Source organism: Gobio gobio (genome assembly GCF_949357685.1).
Source record: "Gobio gobio genome assembly, chromosome: 20".
Classification (NCBI taxonomy): domain Eukaryota; kingdom Metazoa; phylum Chordata; class Actinopteri; order Cypriniformes; family Gobionidae; genus Gobio; species Gobio gobio.
Genome location: NC_137113.1, coordinates 38,754,334 through 38,781,326, shown reverse-complemented (window position 1 = coordinate 38,781,326; position 26,993 = coordinate 38,754,334). Strand labels below are relative to the sequence as shown.

Sequence of the window (26,993 nt, the reverse complement as noted above, 5' to 3'; positions counted from 1 at the left end):
CCTTGTCCTTGAAAACAGCTTATAAATCATACTAAGTGATGTTTTTTGAAAATGTAAAAATGCAGAAAGGTAGGTTTAGGTTTGGCCTGTTCACACCGGGACGATTTCCGTACGTTTAACGCCTTGTGACTAAACAAAGGGTGCCAATGTGAGTGTGCACACCGACGCGCAAAACGGCAGGTGTAAAAGCGTAAACGCCTTAGGTTCGTTTTTTTGTTTTGACGTGGCGCGTTAAAAACTGTCCAACCAATGAGATTGGCACTTTAGTTCACGTGCCTGGAGCTGCTGAAGTTACAGTAAAACATGACTTGGTGGCGCTCAAGACCACACTTGGTCTTGCCGAGCACACATTGATACGACGAAGAGGAAGTAAGCTGCTAATGCTGTTTGCCGATTAGAAAAAACTGTGTGAATGGTTTTGGCCAAGGGGGTTATCCAGCCCCCGGAAAGCGTACCTTCCATAGGGGCAGCCATTGCTAACCAAGCCATCACCTGCTGTTAGCATTCCATAGACTCCCATTCATTTTGGCCTCACTTTGACAGTGAATATCTTTACATCTGAGGCGTTTAAAGACTCCATTCGTCGATTGTTTATTTCTAAACAAACACAACAATGTATAAAAGACTCCATTACCTTGTATCTTACACTATCGCCCCGTTGAAGCTGTTTTTGTAAAATATAGGCTAACGATTGCGTCATAACCACACAACTGTGTCGCGTTGTTGAGCAAATTACCGTATAGACCCGAGGAGAAGCTCATAGGCAATCTTTTACTGTCTATGAGGCAATCGGGGGGACGTGGAGGCATAAACGCCGATAGAGATGTTGCAGATCCTGCTTCATTCATCAAAAGTTGCTCCTGCTCACCCTCTCTGTCTCGGCAAGATTCAGTGATTCAGATTTCACTTTGCACAACTACTAGATGTCTTAGAACTGTCAGACAGGTTGCTCACGTCACATCTACGTCGTCAAGCTCAGTCCGAGGCTGCGCAGTACGCTCAGCCATCAGGAAGTGAGTGCTTCTACCTGACTTCAGTTTTCTCCATTGAAGTCTATGGGGTCGCTCTGTCCATTTCTTTCATTTTCTCTGTCCATTCCATTTCTTTGATCTGTCTATGGTTTTGGCAAGCACATACATACTGTCTCTCTTCTTCTTCTGTGTGACAAACGAGTGTCAGAAGCGTAAAGTGTACACCACCTTGTGTACTGGGAGCGCCATCTATTGAATTTGCACCTTCACTCACGCAAATTGCCAGTGAAAATCACTTGGGTGTGAACACAAAGACGCGCCGAAAAATCGTCCCGGTGTGCACAGGCCTTTAGGGTAGGTTTAGGGGTAGGGTTAGTGTAAGGGGATATAATATACAGTTTGTACAGTATAAAAATGATTATGTCTATGGAAAGTCCCCATAAAACATGAAAACACAATGTGTGTGTGTATGTGTGGATCAAGTATTCCCTATGTTGTGGAGACAAAATATACCAAAAAAAGTTCCCTTTCAAGGGAACTCTCACTGCGTCGTGAGAAAGACACTTTGGGGACGTTGCGCGTCTGAAGCATGAATGAAACTAAGACCGATCCTGATTGGTGCTACGTCATGACGTAGTATGTGACGGCATACCCGGAAGTATAAAGGGACGGCGAAACACAACAGCGCTAGCTTTTTCGCGATGAAGCACTTCGCTCCCAGGCATGGAGAGGCGTGGCAAGGCGACACAGTGTCTCGTTCCCTTCTCAGGGAACAAGGGTTATAGTCATAACCCAGGACGTTTGATCTTGTGGGGACAGTTTTGGTCCCCATGAGGAAAACAGCTTATGAATTACACTAAATGTTGTTTTTTGAAAATGTAAAAATGCAGAATCTTTTCTGTGAGGGTTGTGTGTAGGGGTAGGGTTAGGGATATAAATATCATTGTCTTGATAGAAAGTCCCCAATAAAACATGGAAACCCAAATATGTGCTTGTGTGTGTGTGTGTGTATACAATACCTTAGTCTCTGGGTCTACTGTGGCACCATGATTAACCAGCACTTCTGAAACATTGACCTTGTCCTCTTGAGCCGCCAGGTGAAGAGGGGTCAGTCCACTCTGACATAAAAATGCATTAACCAATTTAGTGACATAACTGCGTAGATATGACAAATCATGCAGAAATTAATCATCCCTTATACTGACGGAGCTGATAATTAAAGTAAATTAAATTTGGATTTGATGTTAATGAGGTCATCATCATTTCCTTTTACAAATTTCACTCACCCAAAAGCAAATTGTAAGTTAAATGAAAGAATTATAATACTGTTGACTATGCTCTTTGTGGAATAGCATCATAAAGTAACTGAGCTCATTTTTCACCTTGTTTCCCAGATTGACGGCGGCTTCACGGGCGAGCAGGAGCGTGACCATGTCAACATTGCCCTCCTGGGATGCCAGGTGGAGAGGACTGATGCCCTGGCGCGTCATGGCATTGGTATCAGCTCCGTACTCAAGTAGAGTGGTCGCTATCTCCATCTGGTTCTTCTTGGCAGCTATGTGCAGAGGAGTATAGCCATTCTGGGAGGGAAAGCAAGTGAAAAATTTTCTATGGGCATCCAGACAATAACAACGATAACATGCAGGAGCTTGTCCTGGAACACTATTTACTCTCAGAATACTACTTTAACTTTTTAACGGTGTGTAAACAGTGTGGAGGATTGATATTAGGCACTGAACGTACAGTAAAGAATACCATCATGTTATAGTAATTATGTTTAAAATTTAGAGACTCTACTTACTGCAATTAAAGCCATACTCTATATTTCTCAACATTGTTGCTTCAGTGACTCCCAATTCAATTTGTAAAATGTTAAACTCATATCAGACTCTTTGACAACCAGCTATTTTTCCACAGACAACCAAATCATAATCTTTATAAATGCTTTGTGAGAATGGTCTACTCTTGCTTACCTTTGTCTAAAACCCTCAAATACTTTCTCTTTGTGTACCCAAGCATCAGACTTTTCAGACTTTTAAATGGCAAAGTCGATTTATATATTCTTTAATACTTTATGAAAATCACTTACTCTTGCTTTGAACAAAACTGACCAATGTTTAAATCTCTTAATATTACAAAACCCAACAACATTTAAATGTCTTAATTGCCTTTGAATGCTCAAACGTGTGCCAGAGGCTACGTTCAGACTGCAGGTAAATGCGGCCCAAATTTTTGCTCATGTGCGACTCAGATCTGTTTTTGTCATGACAGTGTGAACAGCACAAACCACATGGAATCTGATCTTTTCAATTCTGATTTGGGCCATATCAACAGACCAAGCTCATTCTTTTAAGATTGAACATTAGTCTGGGGAGTCTGCTCTGTATTTTCTACTTGCACAAGAGGCGTGATCAACGGGCATAGTTCAAATGACTCTATACGCAATTGGATAGTCCTTCAACCAATCAGAACAACAAACCAGGTGACGTACAGCTGCAAGGCGAAATCAAATTGCCAGCATATCGGGCTGGGCTTACCCAGTCTAGTTAAACCCGCCAATAGTGTGCCAGGTGGATAAGCCAGTTTGTGATTGGTCCCCGCAGATTTGTAACAAAAGCAGGATAGAAAAATATACCGGTTTTCAGCCTGAGCTGCAGGGCGAAATCAAATCGCCGACAGATCGGGCTGGGTTTACCCAGTCTAGGCCATTTCCATATGTGGTCCGAAATCCAATACTGGTCAGATGTTTTGCAATGCGACCTAAGTCTGAACAATCATATCGGAATTCTTGAGACTTTTACATCACTCAAGAGCAACATTCATCACAATTCTGTGCTCATGGGAGTCACTTCAAAGATTTTACATACCCAAAGTTATCAAGACAGTTGCGAACTCAGAAGTATTACAGTGACAGCTCTATATACAAGCAAAACACGAGGGCTAGTATCATAAATGTTTAAAAACTCTGCTCTTTTACGGCATCCTCTTCTTTGTTTTTTTATATTGCCTACGCATAAATTCGCTGGCTTCCATGGCTGACCACATTACTTTAAAGTTCTCTGTGTTTACTTCAGTATGACAGCGTGCTTGTGATGTGTTTTTTGTTGTTGTTGTTGTTGTTGTTATCGTTCTTTTGTGCGTGCGGGTCAGTTCATGACCATGATCTGTTCACACTGGAATCTGATATTGGCCACATTTAAAGCAACAATGTGAACAGCTATACAAAAAAAATCTGATCTGATCGTTTCTGAGCAATAAATTAGAATTGAGCACACAGTGTGAACAAGGCTCACAGTGTGAACCTAGCCTGAGGCATTATAGACATAACAGTATAACTTTCTGTAAAGTTGTTTTGGAGCAATGTGCATTGTGAAAAGTGCTATACAAATAAATTTGACTTGACTTGAAAGGTAAACCGATGAATTGTACACCAATGATGTGTTGGACCTACTGTATATATTTCTCATGTTGCCTTTTGGCATAGCACTAGAACTGGGCGATATTTTGGTTAATCACAATATAAATTTCACAAAAAAATATGTAATATTAAATTAAAGGTGCACTGTGTAAATTTTAGCGGCATCTAGCGATAAGGTTGCGAATTGCAACCGCCCACCGCTCACCCCTCCCTTTTGAAGCACATAGAGAAGCTACGGTGGCCGACACAGGACAAATATGTCATCATCTGAGACAGCAGAGAGTAGCTAGCGCTCTGTAGAGCAGTTTGTCCATTTAGGGCTACTGTAGAAACATGACGGCATAAAATGGTGACTTCACTGTAAGGGGACCCGCGGTGTATGTAGATAGAAATGGCTCATTCTAAGGTAATAAAAACATAACGGTTCATTATGTAAGGTCTTTATACACAACTGAAAACATAGTCATGTACATTATATTGCATTTCTGTCAATAGATCCTCATAAATACTACACACTTTAAGTAACATCTATTCACAACTCTGATTCAAAGATTAATTTGCATAATCGCTTACAAATTTTAATGGAAATTCCTGTGGGCCATTTTTCAAAATGAAAATAAAAAAAATATACAGTATAACTTCAAAACGTCTCGGGTTATGACTATAACCCTTGTTCCCCGAGAAGGGAACGAGACACTGCGTCGTCGAGTGACAACACTCTGGGAACGCCCTCAGCATTACGCATCTGAAGCATGAATGAAATCAAGCCAATCTGATTGGTGGTGCGTCGTGACGTAGTAGATGATGGCATACCCGGAAGATACAAAAAGGAAGCTGATGCAAACACACACTAGCTCTTTTGCGATGAAGCAAGCGCTCTAGCCTTGATAGGTGTGGCGACGAGACGCAGTGTCTCGTTCCCTTCTCGGGGAACAAGGGTTATAGTCATAACCCGAGACGTTCCCCTTCGAGGGAACTCGCACTGCGTCGTCAAGTGACAACACTCTGGGAACGTTAATACCCACTAGGCCACACCAAGTCACCCCACGTCCCAGTGTGAAGCTGGGTACCCAGGCACACTTAGGACGCAAGAAATCGAGCACCAGGCGTCACCGGGAGGTGCAGACTGTAGAATCTTATGAAGGTGTGCGGGGTGGCCCACCCGGCCGCCTCGCATACTTCTTGAAGCGAGACGCCAGAAAGGAGGGCCACTGAGGAAGCCATGCTCCTGGTGGAATGGGCCCTCACGGCCATGGGTGAAGGCAAATTGCGCACCCTATAAGCCGTGGCTATAGCCTGGATGATCCAGTTACTGATCGTCTGAGTTGACGCAGGCAGCCCCTTCTTGGGTGAGCCAAAGCACACCAACAACTGGTCTGAACTTCTCCAATGGGAAGACTTCTCTAGATAAATACTCAGAGCTCTGACCGGGCAGAGCAGATGAAGTCTCTCCTCTTCCGCCGTCAGGTGGGGAGGGGGATGGAAAGCCTGAAGAACCAGGGACCGGGCTCCCTGAGATGGAACCTTGGGAATGTAACCCGGTCTAGGGTGAAGAATGGCCCTTACTCTGCCGGGGGCAAACTCCAGGCAGGTTGGCGTGACCGCCAAGGCCTGGAGATCTCCCACTCTCCTCAGAGAGGTAATGGCGAGTAGGAAGGCCACCTTCAAGGTCAGGTTCTTAGGCTCAGCCAGCTCCAGTGGCTCGAAGGGGGCCTCAGCCAACCCTTCCAGAACCACCGCCAGGTCCCAGGTTGGGACTCTGGAGCGAGCTACCGGCCTCATCCTCCGAGCCCCACGGAGGAACTGTACAACCAGGTGGTGCTTCCCCAAAGGTCCATCACCTAGAGGTGCGTGGAAAGCCCCAAGGGCAGCCACGTACACCTTTAGGGTGGACGGGGTAAGACCAGCGGAGAAGCGATCTTGGAGGAACTCCAGCACTGAAGCCACTGGGCAGTTAACTGGATCCACCTCACGCTCTCTACACCAAGTGGAAAATACATTCCACTTGAGGCTGTACAGTCTCCTGGTAGAAGGAGCCCTGGAGCTGAGTAAGGTCTCGACTACCTCTGCTGACAGGCCCGCCTCTAGGTACTGAGCCCCCTCAGGGGCCAGACCCAGAGGCTCCACAACTCTGGCCGGGGGTGATGTATTGTGCCCCCTGCCTGAGAGAGCAGATCCCTCCTCAGAGGAACCTGCCATGGAAGGCCGTCTAGCAGAGCTATGATATCCGAGAACCATACTCGAGTGGGCCACCGGGGTGCTACTAAGAGCAGGCTGATGCCCTCCCGGCGGACTCGCTCCAGAACTCCCGGGAGCAGAGCGATCGGGGGAAATGCGTACAGACGCAGCCTCGGCCACGTCTGCATCATGGCATCCAGCCCTAACGGAGCTGGATGCCTGAGAGAAAACCACAGTGGACAGTGGGACGTCTCTCGAGACGCGAAAAGGTCCACTTCCACTGGGCCGAATCTCTCGCACATGGCCTCCACCACCTCTGGGTGGAGTCGCCACTCCCCGGGCCTCAGCCCCTGCCTCGACAGGATGTCTGCTCCCTTATTTTGGTCCCCAGGAATGTATATCGCCCTGAGGGACGATAATTTCCCCTGGGACCACAGGAGGATTTGATGCGCCAGTCTGCATAGAGGGCGCGACCTCAAACCCCCCTGGTGATTCAGATACGCGACAACCGAAGTGTTGTCTGAGCGTATCAGGACATGGTGGCCGCGGAGGTCCGGGTAAAAGCTCCTCAGAGCTTTGTAGACCGCCAGCATCTCCAGGCAGTTGATGTGCCATGAAGAATGCCGGGTCTCCCACAGACCTCTCGCAAACCGGCCTTCCATGACCGCGCCCCAACCAGTGAGGGAAGCATCTGTTGAAACAGCTTTCCGGCAACATGATGCTCCCAGCACTGGTCCTTGGGACAGGAACCAAGGTTTCCGCCATATGACGAGGGAACGAAGGCATTTGCGCGTTACCCTGATCATACGAAACGGATTTCCCCGCGGGGAAAACCCTTTGGCCCTCAGCCACCACTGTAGGGATCTCATGTGCAGCAGGCCAAAAGGTATCACGTTGGACGCTGCTGCCATGAGCCCCAGCAGTCTCTGGAACTGCTTCACAGTGAGGCTGCGGCCTGGCTTCACTCTGGAGACCGACGCCAGTATGGATTCCACGCGTGCGGGGGACATTTGTGCCCGCATCGACGTGGAATCCCATACAACTCCCAGGAACGTAGTCCGCTGGGAGGGCGTCAACACGCTCTTTTTTGTGTTGAGTCTCAGCCCCAAGCACCTTATGTGGGCTAGAACGACATCTCGATGCCGAACCGCCACATCGCGCGACCTGGCCAGAATGAGCCAGTCGTCGATGTAATTTAGTATACGGATGCCCTGGAGTCTCAGTGGAGCCAGTGCTGCATCCATACACTTGGTGAAGGTGCGAGGGGAGAGTGCCAGGCCGAAGAGAAGAACCCGATATTGGTACGCTTCGCCCCCGAAAGCGAACCTCAGGAACTTCCTGTGGGTTGGAAGGATGAAAATGTGGAAGTATGCGTCCTTTAGATCTATCGTGACGAACCAGTCCTCGGACTGGATCTGACTCACGATGGCTGGAATTGTGAGCATCCTGAACCTGAATCTCCTCAGAGACCGATTCAGGAGCCTGAGATCTATTATCGGACGCAACCCACCATCCTTCTTGGGAACTATGAAGTACCGGCTGTAGAACCCGGAGTCCCTGTCCGCCAAAGGAACCCGCTCTATGGCTTCCTTGGCTAACAGGGCTTGTACTTCTTGTTCCATAACCCGAACCTGCTCTGGGCCGACCACAGTCCGGACCACCCCGTTGAAACTCGGGGGAGGAGAACCGAACTGCAGCCTGTAACCCAGCTCTACAGTCAGCAGGACCCATGTAGATACACTCGGAAGGCATTTCCATGCGCCAAGATAATCTACTAAGGGAACCAGCCTCTCGAGGCTGGCCTCGGGTGTCAACCGAGCCTCGTTCCCGACCCCCTGAAGCGGCTGACCGGCAGGGAGAAGTCGGGAACGATTTTCGGTGGGTGCACACGTTTGCTGTCCAGCCGCAAGTCCTGTTGGAGGCAGCGAAGACAGCACGCGCGTGCAGGAGATCAGTGAGGCCCGAAGCGTCAGTGACGGCGGGAACACAGCACTGATCTCCCGAGAGCTCCAGGGGGAGAACGACCTCGGTCGTTCCGCCCCTGGGGGGGCAGCTCTCAGCGATCCAGCCGCAGCTAGGACCGCTTGGTGGCAGCCTTCTTCGCCTGAAGGACGGTCCTCAGATCGGCCTTAGGCTCGGAAGGCTTGCCACGAGAGCGCCGCCTCTTTTGCCAAGCTCCCTCAGGAGGGGCGCGAGAAGCAACGCTCTCTTTCTGCACCTGCCGGTGCGAGGAGCTAGTAGACGGCCGAGACTGTCCCCTTGAGACAGCCTTCCCCGAGGAGCTGGACCGACGAGGGAGGTATTGCTGGAAGGCCGCCGCCTGTTTTCTCACCTCCTGGAACCTCTCAACGACGGTGTTAACCGCGCCGCCGCAAAGTCCAGAAGGCGAGACCGGGGAGTCTAGGAGAAAGTGTTTCTCTCTCTCCTTCATCCCGACAGGTTTAACCAGAGATGTCTCTCCACACAAACCATGCCCGCCATGGAGCGGCCGATGGAACGGGCCGTCTCCTTGGCAATGCGGAGAGACAAATCGGTGGCCTTCCTTAATTCGAGGACATCGTCCGGAGACGGGCCCTCGCCCTCATCGAGCTCCTTGAGGAGGTCGGGCTGGTAGGCCTGCAACACCGCCATAGTGTGCAGGCAGCTACCAGCCCGCCCAGCCGCCATATATGCCCTACCCATCAGCACAGATGTATCGCGCGCTGGTTTGGTAGGCAACACCGGGGCCTTCAGGGACGAAGCGGCCTCGGGAGAGAGGTAGCTCGCGAGAGACTCCTCTACCCTTGGCAGCGTCCCATAACCCTGTTCGGCCGCCCCCTGTACTTTAAAGAACGCGCCTGAAGAACCGTTCATCCAGCTTACTGGGCGGCTGGATTTCAGGTTCTTCTTGTGGCCAATCGATGTTCAACTTGGCCACAGCGCGGGTCAAAACCTCCACTAGCTCCTCTGGAGCGGGTGTGTGAAGCGATGGCTCAGGCTCCACATCACCCGCCTCGACACTCAGCACATCCGACTCCTCGGAGCCGGATAGCTGCAGCATCGGGTTCTCCGCCCCGCGGGAAGAAGCCGCCTCGCGGGCTTCCTCACGGGGCGGAAGAACATCGGACTCCTCGGACGAGGATGGGGAAAGTGCCTCAACAGTCCCGTATCCTGTCACGAGGTCCCGTTGCGAGCCCCATGATCTACGGCGCCGCTGTGCCTCAGTGCCTGGGGCTCGCGGGCTTGGCCGGCCTCATTGAACACGGCCAGCCGTGAGCGCAACACTTTGAGCGGCAGCTTTTCACATTCGCCACAGGCGGCTCCCTCGAGAGCCGCCCTAGCGTGCTGCACACCCAGGCATTGCACACACAAAAGGTGTGTGTCCGTGCCCGAAAGGAATCGCGGACACGGATGCACACACCTCGTGAACTGTTGCCCACTAGCCATACTTTCTGTTAGGGGTGCAACGGATCACAAAACTCACGGTTCGGATTGACTACGGATCATGAGTCACGGATCGGATCATTTTTCGGATCAGAATAAAAGGGGGAGGAGACTATTTTTATTTGCTTTCCATTTATTACATGAAAACTTTTGGTGTTAACATAACCTATATGGTTTATAGGTTAACAAGGAACTTTTGGTGTTAACAAAAATAAAATAAATAAATAACCATCTGAATAAATCAAATTTGACTAAAAACAGCCTGACGTGAAAATGGGCCAGAGCTTTTTTTTTAATTGTTTATAAAGATTAGGATGTCAACATTCTCAGGGGAGAGAGTAAACCTCTCACACTTGTCAGCATTGCAATTCTCTTTGTAGGCCTATACACTATTTTATAGATATCATGTTTAAACACACTACACTTAAACAACGTTTTATTGAATTCATTACTTTGTATTTATATGGCCCAGTACCTACTTTAGATGTATATATTACGTTGCTCATGCAAGTTGCAAAACAGACAATAGACTATGTTAAAATAAACATTTTAAGAAATCTTGCAGGTCATAAAGAACTTTGTTTTTCAACCTCCAAGAAAGGACAGGTGCTCTCCATTATTTCTCCTTGTTCACTTAAAGGCCGTTTTCCTTGCTTTACTCGAGACAAAAAGCCATGTGTTGACTTTGAAACAGAGTAGACGTTACATTATATGCATCTGTGATGGAATTACTAGATTTTCGCATCGATATGTTTGTTTTAATGCGGATGCGCTGTTACTTTAATTCAGCGCCAGCACATCAAAAAATAGACTCTGAGCAGAAACGATCAGCACAGCTGTATACGCGCTCCCGGAACGCACTGACGGACCGAAGCCGCCACGTGCAGTGAAAACTGTATCTGTTAACATGGGCACGGAAAAAATACGCACCGCCTACGCTCTGCAAACGGAGTATGTGTGAAACGGGCGTCAGCAGGTGCCATGCTCTATGTATGCGCCACTTTCATACGGCTTTCTCGTGCCACAGTGCCTACATTACTGTTAGAGTTTTGTCCACCACCCTTCTTCCGTCATCATTATATTTTACGGGGAAGCCAAAATGCTCCCATACACGTGATTTGAATGATGCGGGAGGCTTTTCAAGTTCTTCTGCTCCTCCGCTAGCCACTGCTGACTGATTAACATGCCCTGTTCACGTGAACACATGTGTTTCTCTGAAACTCAGCATCGAGTTTAAAGGAACGAGATCACTTAAAAAGCAATATCGGCAGAAAAACTGGCTTTTAGCCTGCGATCGCTAAACAATTCAGCTTAATCCACAAGTTTTAAAAAAATGCACAATAAATCCGCGGGTCACGTGCGTGCCGAACCGTGGGTCGTGATCCGTACGAATCACGGATCAACTGCGATCCGTTACACCCCTACTTTCTGTGATATATTTTGTGACAAACAACACCAAATAGACAGACAAAATGACATATAGCGCTTCGCTGAAGAGCAAAAAGCTAGTGTGTGTTTGCATCAGCTTCCTTTTTGTATCTTCCGGGTATGCCGTCATCTACTACGTCACGACGCACCACCAATCAGATTGGCTTGATTTCATTCATGCTTCAGATGCGTAACGCTGAGGGCGTTCCCAGAGTGTTGTCACTCGACGACGCAGTGCGAGTTCCCTCGAAGGGGAACTAAAGTTTTGTGTAAAACATTTTTTACTTGATTTAACTATGTTTTACTGTATTTTTTTGCTCATCCAGCCCCTACACAGAACTAAGCCACATGCGGCCAAACCACTATAACCACACTAAAACCTTAGATTTATGACATTTCCAAAACAGGAACATGTTGACAGCAGCGTTTTGCTTCTAACCTCACAGATTAAGAGTGGAACGATGGCTGAAAGGTGGAGAAAGCGAGTAAAGCTAGTCGGACTAAGCATAAGAATAAAAAGATCTTGTTTCTCAACAGCTAGTGAATACTGAGGTGTCAGCCAGTGAGGTCAATGGAGAGCGCTCCCATCCAAAACCGTGAGTCAGTTAGTGTTCTCCACATGCCAGGCCTGGCTGCTGTTCGTTGTGAAGGAACAAAGGCAGTATCTGGGTCACTGTATTTGTTTAGGGTTCACACTGAGCCATTGCAGGGTGGACAAAACAACACAAACAGTTCAAAAGCGTGAACACATGGACTCTCTATTCAAGTTCAAACAAAAAAACTGTGGAAAAAATGACAGATACAATTAAAGATGGGTTTATTAATTAAGACTATGAGAGAACTGATTCATTAAACTTCCAGATCTCTGTGCTCCGTTCCAAAAGTGGCATATGTAGACCATATTGTATGACATCATAGACTCATTCCCAACATGATTGCAGTTAAAAAAATTATTATGCAGCCTCTAAAAAAACTTGTTTTGATTCTGATGAAGCTGAATCACATATACCAATCCAAGTCATGTAATACATTTAATATCGACAAATATTGATAAAAATATGACAATTTACCCAATAATTATGCTCATTAACGTAGCAACATGCTAACATCAGTTGTGCAACAGTGCACACTTACTTTTACAGCTGCGTTTGTTCTGGAAGTATTTTTCCATTCATTTCTCCCATAGGGATTTTAAAAAAGTCTTTAAAGCATTATAAGCCATGAACCAAGCCAGATTATTTTAAAAGCGTAGCATAATGTAGCATTTGCAGTGCGACATGGGAGTGATATGAGCTAATGAGCACTTTTGGCATGTTTTGCTTGCCACGACTCTCTGATTGGTGGAATTTTAAGTGCATTACATTATGGGTTAATGTCGTTTTTCACCACAAATTTCGGTCTTTAAAGGTTTATAAGTTATTGTTAAAAATCAATTCCTCTGTAAAGAAAATGAATGAGTTTTTATTTCTGGAACCGACTGTTCCACTACTATAGCCGCGCTTCCACCACAGGAACTTTCCCCAGGAACTAGGAACTTTGGGGTGGTACTCGGTGTGTTTTGACCACAGGGATCAGGGACTAAATGAAGTTCCAGGTAAAAATTTCCCCCTCAAAAAGTCCCTGCTCATGAGGTAGTACTTTTTCAAAGTTCAGGAACTTTCGGGGGTGGGACTTGGGGCACTGAACATGCTGATTGGTTGAGTTCACGCAGCATTTTGAATTGGTTGACTCAATGCAGAATTTTATTTCAACCACCATTTTTAAAAGTTTGTTGCGGTGCGTGCAGTAAGAGTTGTTTGCTATTCGAATCAACAATGGAGTTTTAAAAAATACGACAGATGGACAGACGATGAGGTTCAGGCTTTATTAAGCTTATATGCGACAAAATCCAGGACAAAATCCAGATTAATCTTCACAGTACTTTAGATCGCAATTGAAACACAGACAGCAACAGGTCTGGGAGAAAAAAAGTTAATGGGAAAAAAGTTACAGGGACAAATTGTTCCGTGTTGATGGAAACGGGGCTATTGTCTCCTGTGCAGCCTGATATTTCGAGTGACAAAGAGTTGTTGCGCCTATGTTGATAGTCCAAATCAGTCACTTATGGGGATTCATCTTGGTTAGGATGCGTCCTTAGAAGGCTTAGTTGTCTATATTGGCAGTAGACAGCTAGGCAGTTTCTGCTCAGATCTCAGAAGTGACCAGAAGTTCAGAGAGAAATCATATGACAAACCCTAGAAGCACCGTTTCAGAGGGTGAGCAGAAACAGCTAATTGTTAAAAGCATAATACAGAATGGCCAAGCTGCTCTTTTACATAGAATGAAAACATTGGGGCGACCGATGACTTCCAACCTTCACAAAGAACACAAAACTCTGTGTAGAAATAGTCATACTGTTTTCTGATCTTGACTTGAGGATGAATAAATGATGACAGAACTTTTATTTTTAGGTGAACTACCCGTGCGCAATGTGTTAAAACAACATTAACCACAGAAGTACACAGTTTTCAAGAACTTCTTCTTTTCAAAGCGATAAAAATGTGTACAAGCTTACCATCCCCTGAGGTTACAGTGGGTGGATTAGAAAAAAAATGACAAAAATGATGTAGGGTGGAGGAGGTTTTGTGAGAGCATGTGTGCAGCCGTTTGGTCTGCGGCCATATTTCTTCATCACGTCTATGTGTGTTTGTGTGTGTGCGTGTGGTTGCGTTTGGATGAGATTTGTGTGTGCTAGTTGAGCTATTGTGGTCAGTAGACAGATGCGGTAAGGGTTTCCTGATACCTTCGCTGCTGCGTGTGGGGATGCTCCTTGGTCCAACAGGAGGAGGGCCACTTTCTGGTTATCGTAGTGTGCAGCAACATGCAGTGGGGTTAGTCCACTCTAAAAACACACACACACACACACACATAGATATACAGCTATTATTGGCTGAGAGCTCAAAGCTGGGGTGTGTGAAACAGGTGCCGTTATAAATCAATCAGCTTTTAGCTTTGGAGAGTAAATTTAGCCAGTACACATTCGCGAATGAAACCTCTGGCATGTCTGGGAAATGATAGTATCCTGATAGCATACAAGTGCCTCTCCAAAGTGTGTTTTCATCTAGAAGAATGAAGAAAGCATTCACGATGATCTCTGCAACGTAAGCATACTTACTGGGTAATAGAACTGTTTAACATTTTACATTACAGTTACTATGTTTTTAATGATAGTAGCATTGTGTATTTATAAGCAACTACACAAAATATTAACATTAAGCACATGGTGATTATACAGTTGCGCTCAAAATTATTAATATTCTTGGTAAATATGACCAAAGAAGGCTGTTAAAATAAATCTGCGTTGTTAATCCTTTTGATCTTTTGTTTTAAAAATGTATAAAATTCTAACCTTTCATTGGAGAATAAGAATTCTAAATGTGGGGAAAATATCATTATGAAATAAATGTTTTTCTCTAATACACATTGCTCACAATTAATAATACACTTTTATTCAATACTTTTTGCAACCTCATTTTCTCAAGATAACCGCTCTGAGTCTTCTCCTATAATGCCTGATGAGTTTGGAGAACAACTGACAAGAGATCAGAGATCATTACTCCATCCAGAATCTCTAGATCCTTCAGATTCCCAGATCCATGTTGGTGCTTCTTCTCTTCAGTTCACCCCACTCATCTTCTATAGGGTTCAGACAGGGAACTGGGTTGGCCATGGCAGAAGATTCATTTTGTGCTCAGTGACAATTTTTTTGTTTTTGATTTTGATGTTTTTTTGGATCACTGTCCTTGTTGGAAGGTCCAACCTTGGCCCATTATATGATTTCTAGCTGGGACAGTCAGGTTTAATTTTTTTATCTGTTGGTATTTAATAGAATCCATGATGCCATGTATCTGAACAAGATGTCCAGGATCTCTGGAAGAAAAATAGGCCCACAATATATATTTAACAGTGGGCATGGGGTACTTTTTATCCATGTGTGCACCAAACCCATCTTGAGTGTTTGCTGACAAAAAGCTCTTTTTTTTTTTCATCTGACCATAGAACCAGATCCTGTCTGAAGTTCCAGTCGTGTCAGTTACTTTTCAAACTTTCTATGATCAGATGAAAAAAAGAAGAAGAGTTTTTTGTCAGCAAACATTCATGATGGGTTTGGTACACACAGGGATAAAAAAGTACCCCATGTGTACAGTGAAATATACCTATTTTTCTGCCAGATCCTAGACATCTTGTTCAGACACATGGCATCATGGATTCTATCAAACAGCAAAAGATAAAAAATCAAAACCTGACCGCCTCTGCTAGAAATCTTGGGCCAAGGTTGGATCTTCCAACAGGACAATGAAAAAAAACAAAAACATCAAAATCAACTCAAAATTAAGCTTCTACCATGGCCATCCCAGTTCCCTGCCTGAACCCTATAGAAGATGAGTGGGGTGAACTGAAGTGAAGAAGCACCAACATGGATCTGGGAATTCTAGAGAGATTCTGTATGATGGAATTGTCTCTGATCTCTTGTCAGGTGTTCTCCAAACTCATCAGGCATTATAGGAGAAGACTCAGAGATGTTATCTTGGCAAAAAGTATTGAATAAAAGGGTATGATGGATTGTGAGCAATGTGTATTAGAGAAAAACATTTATTTCATAATGAGATTTATCCCCCATTTAAAAAATTTATTCTCCAAATGAAAAAATAGATTTTTGTAAATTTTAAAAATAAAATATCAAAAGGATTAACAATGCAGATTTATTTTCACAGCCTTTTTTGGTCATATTTACCAAGGGTATGAATAATTTTGAGCACAACTGTATTTATTAAAGACCCCACGAAATGAAAGATTTTAAATTCATATACCTGCTTTTCATTTCGTGAGGTCTTAATGGTGCGGTCACACTTGAATTTGTGTTTCATTCGCTTCCATTCATACACATGCAAATGCATGAGAGTTGGAATGAGAGTTTATTTTAAGTGTGACGCAAAAACTATATGATAACTAACATACATTTATACATCTGTCTATTTGTCTTCGAAGCATATATAGTATGTCATGCCAGCATATGTTGGCATGCTGTCACATCTTTGTATTAAAAATAATTGTTTGTTTGCTGAGTTGGAAAACAGATGTAACCATTTTAGACATTACACAAATAATTCAAATGTGTCCCTTATGTATGTCTCTCATCCAAAATCCCTCCTTTCAACAGATGCTTAGCAAGGAAAATCAATGCTTCATTTCTTACCGTGGTCATGTTACCATACCAGAAACCGAAGGATGGCCGTGATGACAAACCCATAACATCTTTGGTCCTGGAGGGCCACTGTCCTGCAAAGTTTAGCTTCAACCCCGACAAAAACTCACCTGCCTGTAGATTTCTAGTAATCCTGAAGACATTGTTCAGATATTAGGGTTGGAGCTAAAATCTACAGGACAGTGGCCCTCCAGGACCGAAGTTGCTCATCCCTGTTGTGCATTAAAGATAGTAATCAACAATCTATAACCATAAGTGCAAGTAGACACTTTTACCTTTCCAGATGCGTCAGGTGGTGCTCGCTTCTGTAGCAATAAGTTAGCAACTTCAATCTTTCCGTATTTGGCAGCAACATGCAGGGGAGTGAATCCCTTCTGCAAAAACAAAGAATTTATAAAAATTTAACAACTACATTTCAGAGACCAGTCATTCAGTGTGACATGCACAACTGTTCAAACTTTTAGAAAACTGGTCAGTTTTGGGGTGGGGTTGATGAATTGCAACTGACATTGTGAAAAAAAACGGATCTGTGTTGCACAAGTTTCCTTCTGTTAAGTAATACTAAAGTATACTAGCCCTTCCATCCAGCTAGAGATGAAGTATTGCTGTAACCAATCCGGCTTTGCACAAGAACACAGCAGTGCCCGGCTGTTCTGCTCAGACAAAGTTGATCTATCAAATGCATTAACACATTTTTTGAGATATAACCATCTGTCTATCAAATTGTAATGCTGAAAAATACTTTAATAAATGAATGAAAATGACCAGTTTTGAAGAGATTTAATATTGTACTCTTGTTTTATAAACCCGTTTTCTCCTTTATAATCAATGATCTAAATGTAGTGTCATAATGTTTATTTTATTTTATAACCTCAACCTCAAAGAAATTGAAAAAAGTTTCCCCTAGACTCATTGAAGGCCAGCATTCCATATGCCTTACTAATCAATCATGAGCAATTATTAGAGACACAGGACAAACATATCCAAAGACAGCTTTGTTATCGGAGGGAAACTCTGCTCTGCGGTGAATGGAGTCGTGGAAAACACCATGAATTCATTCTCCTTCCTCAGCACATTCCCACACTGTAACACTTGGCAGCTGCTCAGTGATGTTTGTCCAGTATTTTATGTCCATCACAATCACACAGTGGGACACTGGGGGAATCTTTTATTTCTACAGCTAAAACAAAGCTGCTGATAGTCGTTGTGGTCAAATATACAGGCTTTTTGTATATTTGACTTGTTTCAAGTTTTATTGGACAACGAATTCTTAAAGATCCCATGTAATCAAAGTTAAGCTAGTGTACTCTTCTGGAAAACAAGTATTGGCTCATTTTGCATCTTTGTCCAATGACAAAAAGAATACATTTGGCTGTAACAAATAGAGTATCTTTTAAAGTTGTTTAAAATATTTTTTTCAATGTAATGTCTCCCAGCTGTTTACAAAATAAAGGGTTGCTCCACCCAAACTTTCTATTTCAATAGGAAATATATCAAGGAAACTGCACTCGCCAAGCCATTTCATGTGGTCTTTAATGTCACCATGACATCAAAATTGATGTTTTAATGGAAAATTCCAGCATTATAAATGATTTATCCGTGCACATAATAGTTTTTTGTCTTGTGCCCTTATAATCTTAAATCAAAATAACTTCCCCTCCCTCTAGCAACATCTCTTCTCTAATGGTGTGTTTACTGGCCGCCCTCACGCCAGTCACATGAGATGACAGCAAAAGCAAACAACAACTATCCAACCATCCAATCAAATCCAGATGGAAGTCCCGCCCAACATTTTCTCTTGTTTGATAAGCTGTTTCACTCGAATATACGTCACAATAGAGAAGAAAAGCATATCGCAACTTCCATTTTATGGCGACTTTAAAACTCTTTCCCCGCCAGCGTTTTTAAAAAAAGTTGCCAGCCACCCCTAAGGTTTTTGATCATTTTCACAAAAATGTAATGGCCCAGATAATGGCCCATAATATTTTGTTGTATGAATATCTGAACATGCAATATATCAAAAGAAAAAACAGACCCTCTGCTTTAAAAAAAAAAAATGTTTTACATTTTATTCTAGCTTCAGTGTTTCCCACACAGACTAATTTGTGGCGGTGCGCCACAGAATCAACACCGGCCGCCACATATTGCATGTTGTTATTCTTTTCTTTTTTTCTTTTTTTACGCTATTTAAACATGCAGCGTATTCGTTCAGCTGCATTTTCTTTCCCTGCTCTCCCTCCGTCTCTCTGTCACTCAAGTCTAAGCTTTTAAAATTGTTAAAGTTTTAATACCAAATTCAAACAATAAATAGCGTTTTGGCGCTAATGTGTAACAGTTAAAGCCATAGGCGTTGAAAAACAGAGTTGCAACATGCTCTCATCTCGCGGCGGCGCACGCGCGTGGTTCACGGAACTCTCAACAGTTCCACACAAACCAGCACTGTCAATATTTAGAATGGATACGTCAACCATATTTACAGTATCATGTTATTATGGAGAGTGATGGAGATGCAACATTGTTAACATTAATGCTAATGTTTTTCTTGTATTTAGCCCTCAGGTATTCCTTACTAATAGCTCACACTCATACTCATTGGTGATCAAATGTGACCATACACCTTAACTATTTATTCAATTAAATAAATGTTATATATTTTAGTTTAATAATATTTATTGAATATTTTGAGGAGATCTTTTGGTACTAAATAGGTCTACTATTTGTGCAATAATTATGGTCCATTAATGACCATTTAATGAATTAAAATATTTTTCTTCTAATATTTTTCTTATTTATATTACAATTAGTGTAGTAATTAAGGTTAAAATAGGGAATTCCAATGCAAAGAGGCAAATTAGAGTCATTTTGTGGCTGGAAAAATAATACATTTCATTTGTAATGCCATGATTTACCCACTATAGGTGCCTGTATGGCTCTTTAATAAATATACATGTATCTAGTCTAGTCATAACTGCTTACTTATTTTTAGGTTTTGCATTTGAATACATATTTAGACATGATCAAACACTAGATTTCTTTAAATGTGAAATTTTAAAATGTTAATAACTTGCATCCAAATATTTTTAATGATACTTATATAGGCACACACAAGTGAATATTAATGATTGCAAGCAAATATAATTTAACCCAAGAAAAGTTTAAAATAGTGATAAAAAGGCACTGTACAGTAGGACATATACATATGAATTGATACTGAATCAAGATCGAAATCGATATTTGTGCCCATCACCAACCCCAAATACCCCACCCAAGATGATGTTTAATGTTGATGATTCACGTTATTTTAAATATGCATCTGCTGACATGCATGTTTTTTTGCGTCTTCTTTGCCTGTGTTTGATCAGGAGATTCTGTACTCATTCAGAGGTAATGTGTAATAGCGCCCCCTAGCGTACAACAGTGAAAACACTGAAAATTCTGTGTTTGGCAGGGAAGCGTTTTCTCACAAATAACGGAAAACCTGTATAAAATATTTCCTGCAGGAACATTTCTGTATCATGTGCGCTGTGTCTTAACGCGACGATATGTCTTGTTATTTACAGATGTCTCAAACTATGTTTCAGTATGAGTATAGGCGAGTACCAATCCACAGACCCTTACACACATCACTGAGAAATGTGGAAAGTACAGCCCAGTGCTCAATAACGTAATCATTACAAACACCAGAATACTAATACATCCCACATGCAACAACTGCAAATGATCCTAAACATAATCAGATGTTCCTCATAATGGACATGATGTCAACAATCATGTTGCAATGTCAAAGCATGTAATGTATTCCATGTAATGGCAATATAACCTAGCAATAATGCTGCTAGCAAAATCCTACATCAGCATATGTTAGGTTGGTGAGCTATCATGATGGATGAGACGCCCTTTCTTTGATTTGCAAGAGTTGCAAACCCATCACTGGCTTTTATATGGTCAGCTAAAATGCTCAGGGAGGAGATGTAAAGCGTTTCATATAGAACACATTTAGTAAACAGAGATACGCTGATTTACGTCCAAGCCACAATTTAACACTGCTGTGAGATTTATGCTAATACTAAGTGTGTCAGGATGCACAAGTTATGCCAGTGATGAACTGCTGTGTTTTAGTGTTGGGATATATATCTAGCTGTCCGAATCTAACTCAGATGTTTGATGATGAGCTAGAATTTTTCACAAATCATTTTGCACACTGCATTTGTTACAATTAGTTGTTCACACTGAGATTTTTTACCGACAAGAAAGCAGATTTCTACAAAGCCCCTAATGGGACATGGTGGTGGAAAAAAATATGGGATGGGAGAAGAAATAAGTCAATGATTAATATTTTTTTACCATCTCATTTGTGATTAGTAATGTTAAAGCACACCTACAGTATAAAGTCTTTCACGACTCTTCCATTTTACTTCTTCCCAAATTGGATTCCATTTTAATGGTTTAATTACAATTTAATAAATCAAAAAGGATCCCTAATCACTTGAACAATTTAATCATTTTAACAATAGTGCTCTAATGTGTTATGTAAAAGAAATTATGTTTCGTCTGTTTTAATATTTGTGGATTATAAGATTTACTATTATATACAAATGTATTAAACAGTGGTAATCAAATTAATGTATAAAACTTTAACAGTTTAATTAATATTTTATTATGTTATCAAATTAAATTTTCACTTTTTGTCAAAGAAGTGCTGCACAACAGAGGTGTACTGTGTAAATTAAAACATGGATGAAAAATTGTATGATATTCCTTAAATAAAGTTTTCATAAACTCTATTACTATTGTCGTTATTATTGCTTTGAGAAGTACATTCTACTGTACAATAATAGACCTGATACAGAGCAGACTGACAGGTATGAAAGCGAGGCTGTGAGGGATAGACTTAATATATGTTTTCAATGGTATCCGCTGTAAAAAGCTCTATAAAGCTTATAATTCTCCACAGCTAATATTGTTGGGAGCTTTTTTGTCTCCTGAAATTTCTTGGAAAGATGTTTAGTTAGCAGAACAATCCATTAAAAAAAAATCTTAAATAACAGTACAACCCACTGACCAGATTTATGTCTACAGCTCACAGCCTCGCTTTCATTTCGGTTATTAAAGATGCCGCTTCTGAGATTATGTTCCATAGTAATATATTTCTGTCATACTCAGAGAAGCTCTTTATGTCCACATATAACGAGACACTGAAAACATCAAGAGTGACATGTATGCTTGAGTATATACAGTAAATAACTATATAGTAAATTCCATTTTTATGACTGTATTCTGTGATTCCGCATTCCCAGAAATCATAGGGCCCTAACTCTACCGTGGGTACGCACATTCAGTTTTCAGGTACGTCTATACAGATATCATTTCTCTGTAGTTCTTTGAGTTAGGCTTGTTGATGGTAGTAAATGGTAAGACACACATCTGCATAGTGATTCGTTTTACTGAATAATCAATTTAATAAATAATTTGAAAAAGCCTCCTGTCTAAGTGATATAACATGACACTTTGTCAGCAGAACGCAGCTCACATGCTCAATTTATTCATAATTTAATGAATTTACTGATTCATTATAAACTGCATGCTTGATGAGGAAGAGGGTTGTTTGCTCCATTAAACCAAATAGAAAGAAATCAACAACCCATCACAAGGAAAGCAAAATGGAGAAGATCAAACAACCTTGTTTAAAAACTGATGAGTATTACAGGACCATAGAAAATTGCGGGCAGGACCCACTAAACAGAGTGGGAATCTTTAGACACCTCATGATACGATTCCATTCCATTAAATATTACATTTATTTGTGCTTTTTTTTTTATTAAATTGCGTATATAATTATAACAACTTTTAAAAGTAATAAATGAATAATACATCAAAACAACTGTATATTAAGAATTATTATATCTAAATATACACATCTTAAAAAAAAAAAGTCGCTGTTTGGATTTAAATAGACAAATGCTTAAGAGTCTATGATTGGATCTTTATTGCAGTGATTATGTTTCTAGCAAGTTATACAGTTGTGGACAGAATTATTGGCCCCCTTGGTAAATATTAACAAAGAAGCCTGTTAAAATAAATCTGCATTGTTTATCCTTTTGATCTTTTATTTTTAAAAATGCACAAAAATCGAACCTTTCATTGAAGAAAAAGAATTGAAAATGTGGGGAAAATCTCTTTATGAAATAAATGTTTTTCTGCAAATCCGTTGGACATAATTATTGGCACCCTTTTATTAAATACTTTTTCAACCTCCTTTTCCCCATGAAAACAGCTCTGAGTCTTCTTCTATAATGCCTGATGAGTTTGGAGAACACCTGACAAGAGATCAGAAATCGTTCCTCCATACAGAATCTCTCCAGATCCTTCAGATTCCCAGATCCATGTTGGTGCTTCTCTTCAGTTTACCGCACTCATTTTCTATAGGGTTCAGGTCAGGGAACTGAGATGGTCATGGCAGAAGCTTCATTTTGGGCTCAGTGACATATTTTTGTGTTGATTTTTATGTTTGATTTGGATCACTGTCCTGATGGTAGATCCAACCACCATTATAAGATTTCTAGCAGAGGCCGTCAGGTTTTTATTTTTTATCTGCTGGTATTTACTAGAATCCATGATGCTATGCATCTAAACAAGATGTCCAGGATCTCCAGCAAAAAATAGGCTAAAAATTTCACATATCCAGCAGTATATTTAACCGTGGGCATGGGGTACTTTTTATCCCTGTTAGCACCAAACCCATCTGGTGGGTTTGCTGCCAAAAATCTCTTTTTTTTAGTTTTATCTGAGTTACAGTCAGATTGATAACATCTTTAGTTCTTTGGAACTTCTTAATTATTGCCCTGGTGGTGGAAATGGGAATTTTCAATGCTTTAGCTATTTTCTTACTGTCACTTTCTATTTTGTGAAAAGGGATGCAAACGGGTGAGGGGTAAAAAGCTGAGAAAATTACGTGGATAGAGAAAACATTCTCTGAGGTCAGGACACTTTAAAAAAATATATATATATATTTACTTTTCATGCTCATTTCAAGACACTATTAAGTATCTTTGCATCGGCCTGAAAACTAATTAAGAGGTAAGAGGTAAAAAAGGTTTTGTATTTTATGTAGGGAAAAACAACCCTTTATAAAACACAAAAAAGGATTCAATAGATGTGGGAGCTGAATACATAAACCAAACAAAAACAAGAACACAACAACCAGATAATATTTAAAACACTTAAATAACACTCAAAATTGAAAACTGAAGATCCCACTGGTTACAAATGCATCAATATGGGATACTTTGTACAACAACGCCTTGTAAGTTAAACCCTATTTCTTCTGACATTTAGCCACCAGAATTTCAAGGGCCCGCTTTCTTGTTTTGCTGCATGTCTCAGCCTTGCCCGTTTTTTTTCCCTCATTTATTTTTATAATTTTTTGCAAATCTCGTAGGTGACCTATTTTGATCTCAACAAGGTGAATTCTCACCTAAAGGTGAGGAGTTTGCATCTATGTGTGAAGCTCAACAATCTTTTGCTGAACATTTATTTCATAAATACATTTTCCCCCACTTTCAATTATTTTACTTCAATGAAAGATTTGATTTTTGTGATTTTTTTTTAATGAAAGATCAAAAGGATAAACAATGACGATTTATTTTTACAGCATTCTTTGACCAAGGGATTCTTCTAACCAACAGTTCTTCTAACCCTAATTGGAGTGTGTAGCTTTTCATTTCTTAAACAACCATATAGGAAGAAAATCATGGACATATTCCAGGATGACAATGTCAAGATTCATCAGGCTCAAATTGTGAAAGAATGGTTGGGAGGAGGCATGAAGAATCATTTTTCACACATGAATTGTCACCTCTGAGTCCAGACCTTAAATTCATTGAAAGTCTTTACTGGGTGTTTGACTCTTGTATTGTCAACTCAAGATCTTGATCAAAAATGTATGTACTTCTTGATGGAAATAACATCACAACATTTATTTCCATCAAGAAGTGCATTTATTTTTGGTTTGGTTTTCTGTTGCCAAACATATAACATGCTAGAAAAATGATAATCACTGCAATAATGATTTATTCATAGACTCTTAAAGCTACACTGTGTGATATTTTATCCCATCTAGCGGTGAAAAGGTATATGACCATCCAGTGAATATTAGTTTCTGTTCCTCTCAATTCCGATTTCGTTTTAACTCCTACGGTGGCCGATTTAGTCCAAGATTAACATGGCTTCCAGTTCGACCTCGTCCACATTCGACACGGTGAATTAAAACGTGAAAGGCGAAGCTTGTATTTACGGGTATGTCCCTCTTTGGCTAATGTACTTTCAAGATGGAGGGGCAAATACATACCCGTATGTATTTTCAATGGCATATTATAAACTTACGAGAAAACTTTATTACTTGAAAGAAGTAAATATACATTAATGAGCACATATATTTTTGAAAGAACTAAGTGTTTTTAGCTAAGAATAAACTAAAAAAGTTACACAGTGTAGCTTTAAGCATTTGCCAATTTAAATCCAAATAGTGACTTTGTTGGCCAGGCAGTGTATCTTCAAATACAACCATAATAAACGGAGCAATTCCAATAGGGTCCTCACACCATCGGTGCTCGGGCCCTAATAAAGTAATAAAGAGGAACAAAGAAACACATTACAAGCAATAAACACAGTCCTTTAAGTATGGCTATCGATATGGCTGTCTCTAGTGCACACAAGTGTCATCGCACATATGCGGAAAAGAAAATAAGCTCAGTTTTCAGAATCGATTCAGAATTGTTGAAGACAGAATTGCGATGCATTTTTCCCCCCACCTCTACTTAATTACTGGATCAAAGTACATTCTATTTTGATTCGCCAGATGAAATTTATCCTATTTTAAATAAAAATACATTTCTGAAACAAGATATACCACATACAATATGACGCAATGTAACACTACCACCAGGAAGGTTCTTAAAATTGGCAAATGCAAATCTTTCCTGTGTTGTACATATTTCCTATTGAAACAGGAAGTTGAATCGGGACATATTAAAAGGCTCTTCCTTGTAATATAAACAATGGACTCTAATTTATGTCACAGCCTGGCTGTCTATGATTATCTGACCACACACAACAAAGCAAATGGAGTATTATGGTCCAGCTTTGTTTGCTTGACTGACCTTGGTAGTGATGCCTAGAGATGCTCCGTTGTCCAGCAGGATGGATGCCACGTCTTTGTGTCCGTCACGTGCGGCCAAGTGGAGGGGTGTGTATCCGGATGTGGTGATGGAGTCGGGTGAAGCCCCGTTTTGCAGCAGTTGCTGGACTATGTCTGGTTTTCCCAGACGACTGGATATATGCAGTGGTGTCTGATCGTCCTACACACACACATAAAAGATAAGTTACTCATTAGAGGTTGTAAGATGCGAGACTTTTTCAATATTTCCTTTCAGGACTACAGAGCAAAAATTAAATGAGGCAACACTTAAAGAGGTTTGGGGCCCTTTTGACAGTCGTTCATGTAACCACAAAACAAACAAGCAACTGTTTCCTATTAGTATAGATTGACTGCATTGCATTCCACAGCTATTACACTCCACTTTGAACAATACAGTAGTTTTACCACATTTCCATTACATTGTCTGTGCCTCTAAAGTCTAGCATCATTTTACAAGTACGATTTATTTACATACTTAAATGACAGATGGTACACAGATGGAACTATTGTAGTCCAAATGGTAAAATGGACTAAATGGACTGCATTTATATAGCGCTTTTAACAGACCTACGGCCATCCAAAGCACTTTACATTTGCCTCACATTCACCCATTCATACACTCATTCACACACCAATGGCAGTGTCAGCCATGCAAGGCGCCATTCAGCTCGTCGGGAGCAGCTGGGGTTAGGTGTCTTGCTCAAGGTGGAACTGGGGATCGAACCACCAACCTTCCAGTTTGTAGACAACCTACATGAACCAACCTGCATGAACCACATTGTTGCCCCAATGATGTGGTTGATATTTAAATAATAATATAGACTATAATTTTAAAAATGAAATGAAAAGAAATAGAAAACTATGGCTATTCAGTTGCTCTGGATGGTTGACAGGATTTTGGTATGTGGTTACTAAGGTGTTCTGAGTGGATTTAACATTTTGTTTAACACTTGCTAGGGGGTTGTGGGTAGTCACCAGGGTATAGAGTTCAACAGTTTCTGCCCCATTTTTCAGCAGCGCTGGTTCCAGAAGTATTTTTTACATTCGTTTTTTTCCATAGGGATTTTAAAAAAGTCTTTGTTAAAGTGTTATAAGCCATGAACCCAGCCAATCAGCTACGTGTTAAATCACAAC

The 26,993-nt window shown here is 41.6% G+C and overlaps 1 protein-coding gene across 11 annotated transcripts in view; it reads right to left on the bottom strand.

Moving 5' to 3' along the window:
• ank3b (ankyrin 3b) overlaps positions 1–26,993 on the bottom strand; it is a 250,423-nt gene that overhangs the window by 54,674 nt on the left and 168,756 nt on the right. For 7 of the 11 annotated variants that reach the window (XM_079845620.1, XM_079845619.1, XM_079845621.1 and 4 more), the window contains exons 15-18: positions 25,822–26,019; positions 16,939–17,037; positions 2,354–2,551; positions 1,991–2,089 (exon numbers count right to left, since the gene is read on the bottom strand). In XM_079845620.1, coding sequence (XP_079701746.1) covers positions 1,991–2,089; positions 2,354–2,551; positions 16,939–17,037; positions 25,822–26,019 — 594 coding nt within the window. Of the gene's footprint in view, positions 1–1,990; positions 2,090–2,353; positions 2,552–14,200; positions 14,300–16,938; positions 17,038–25,821; positions 26,020–26,993 lie in introns of all 11 variants that reach the window. The other 4 variants (XM_079845616.1, XM_079845625.1, XM_079845626.1 and 1 more) reach the window with 1 other exon arrangement.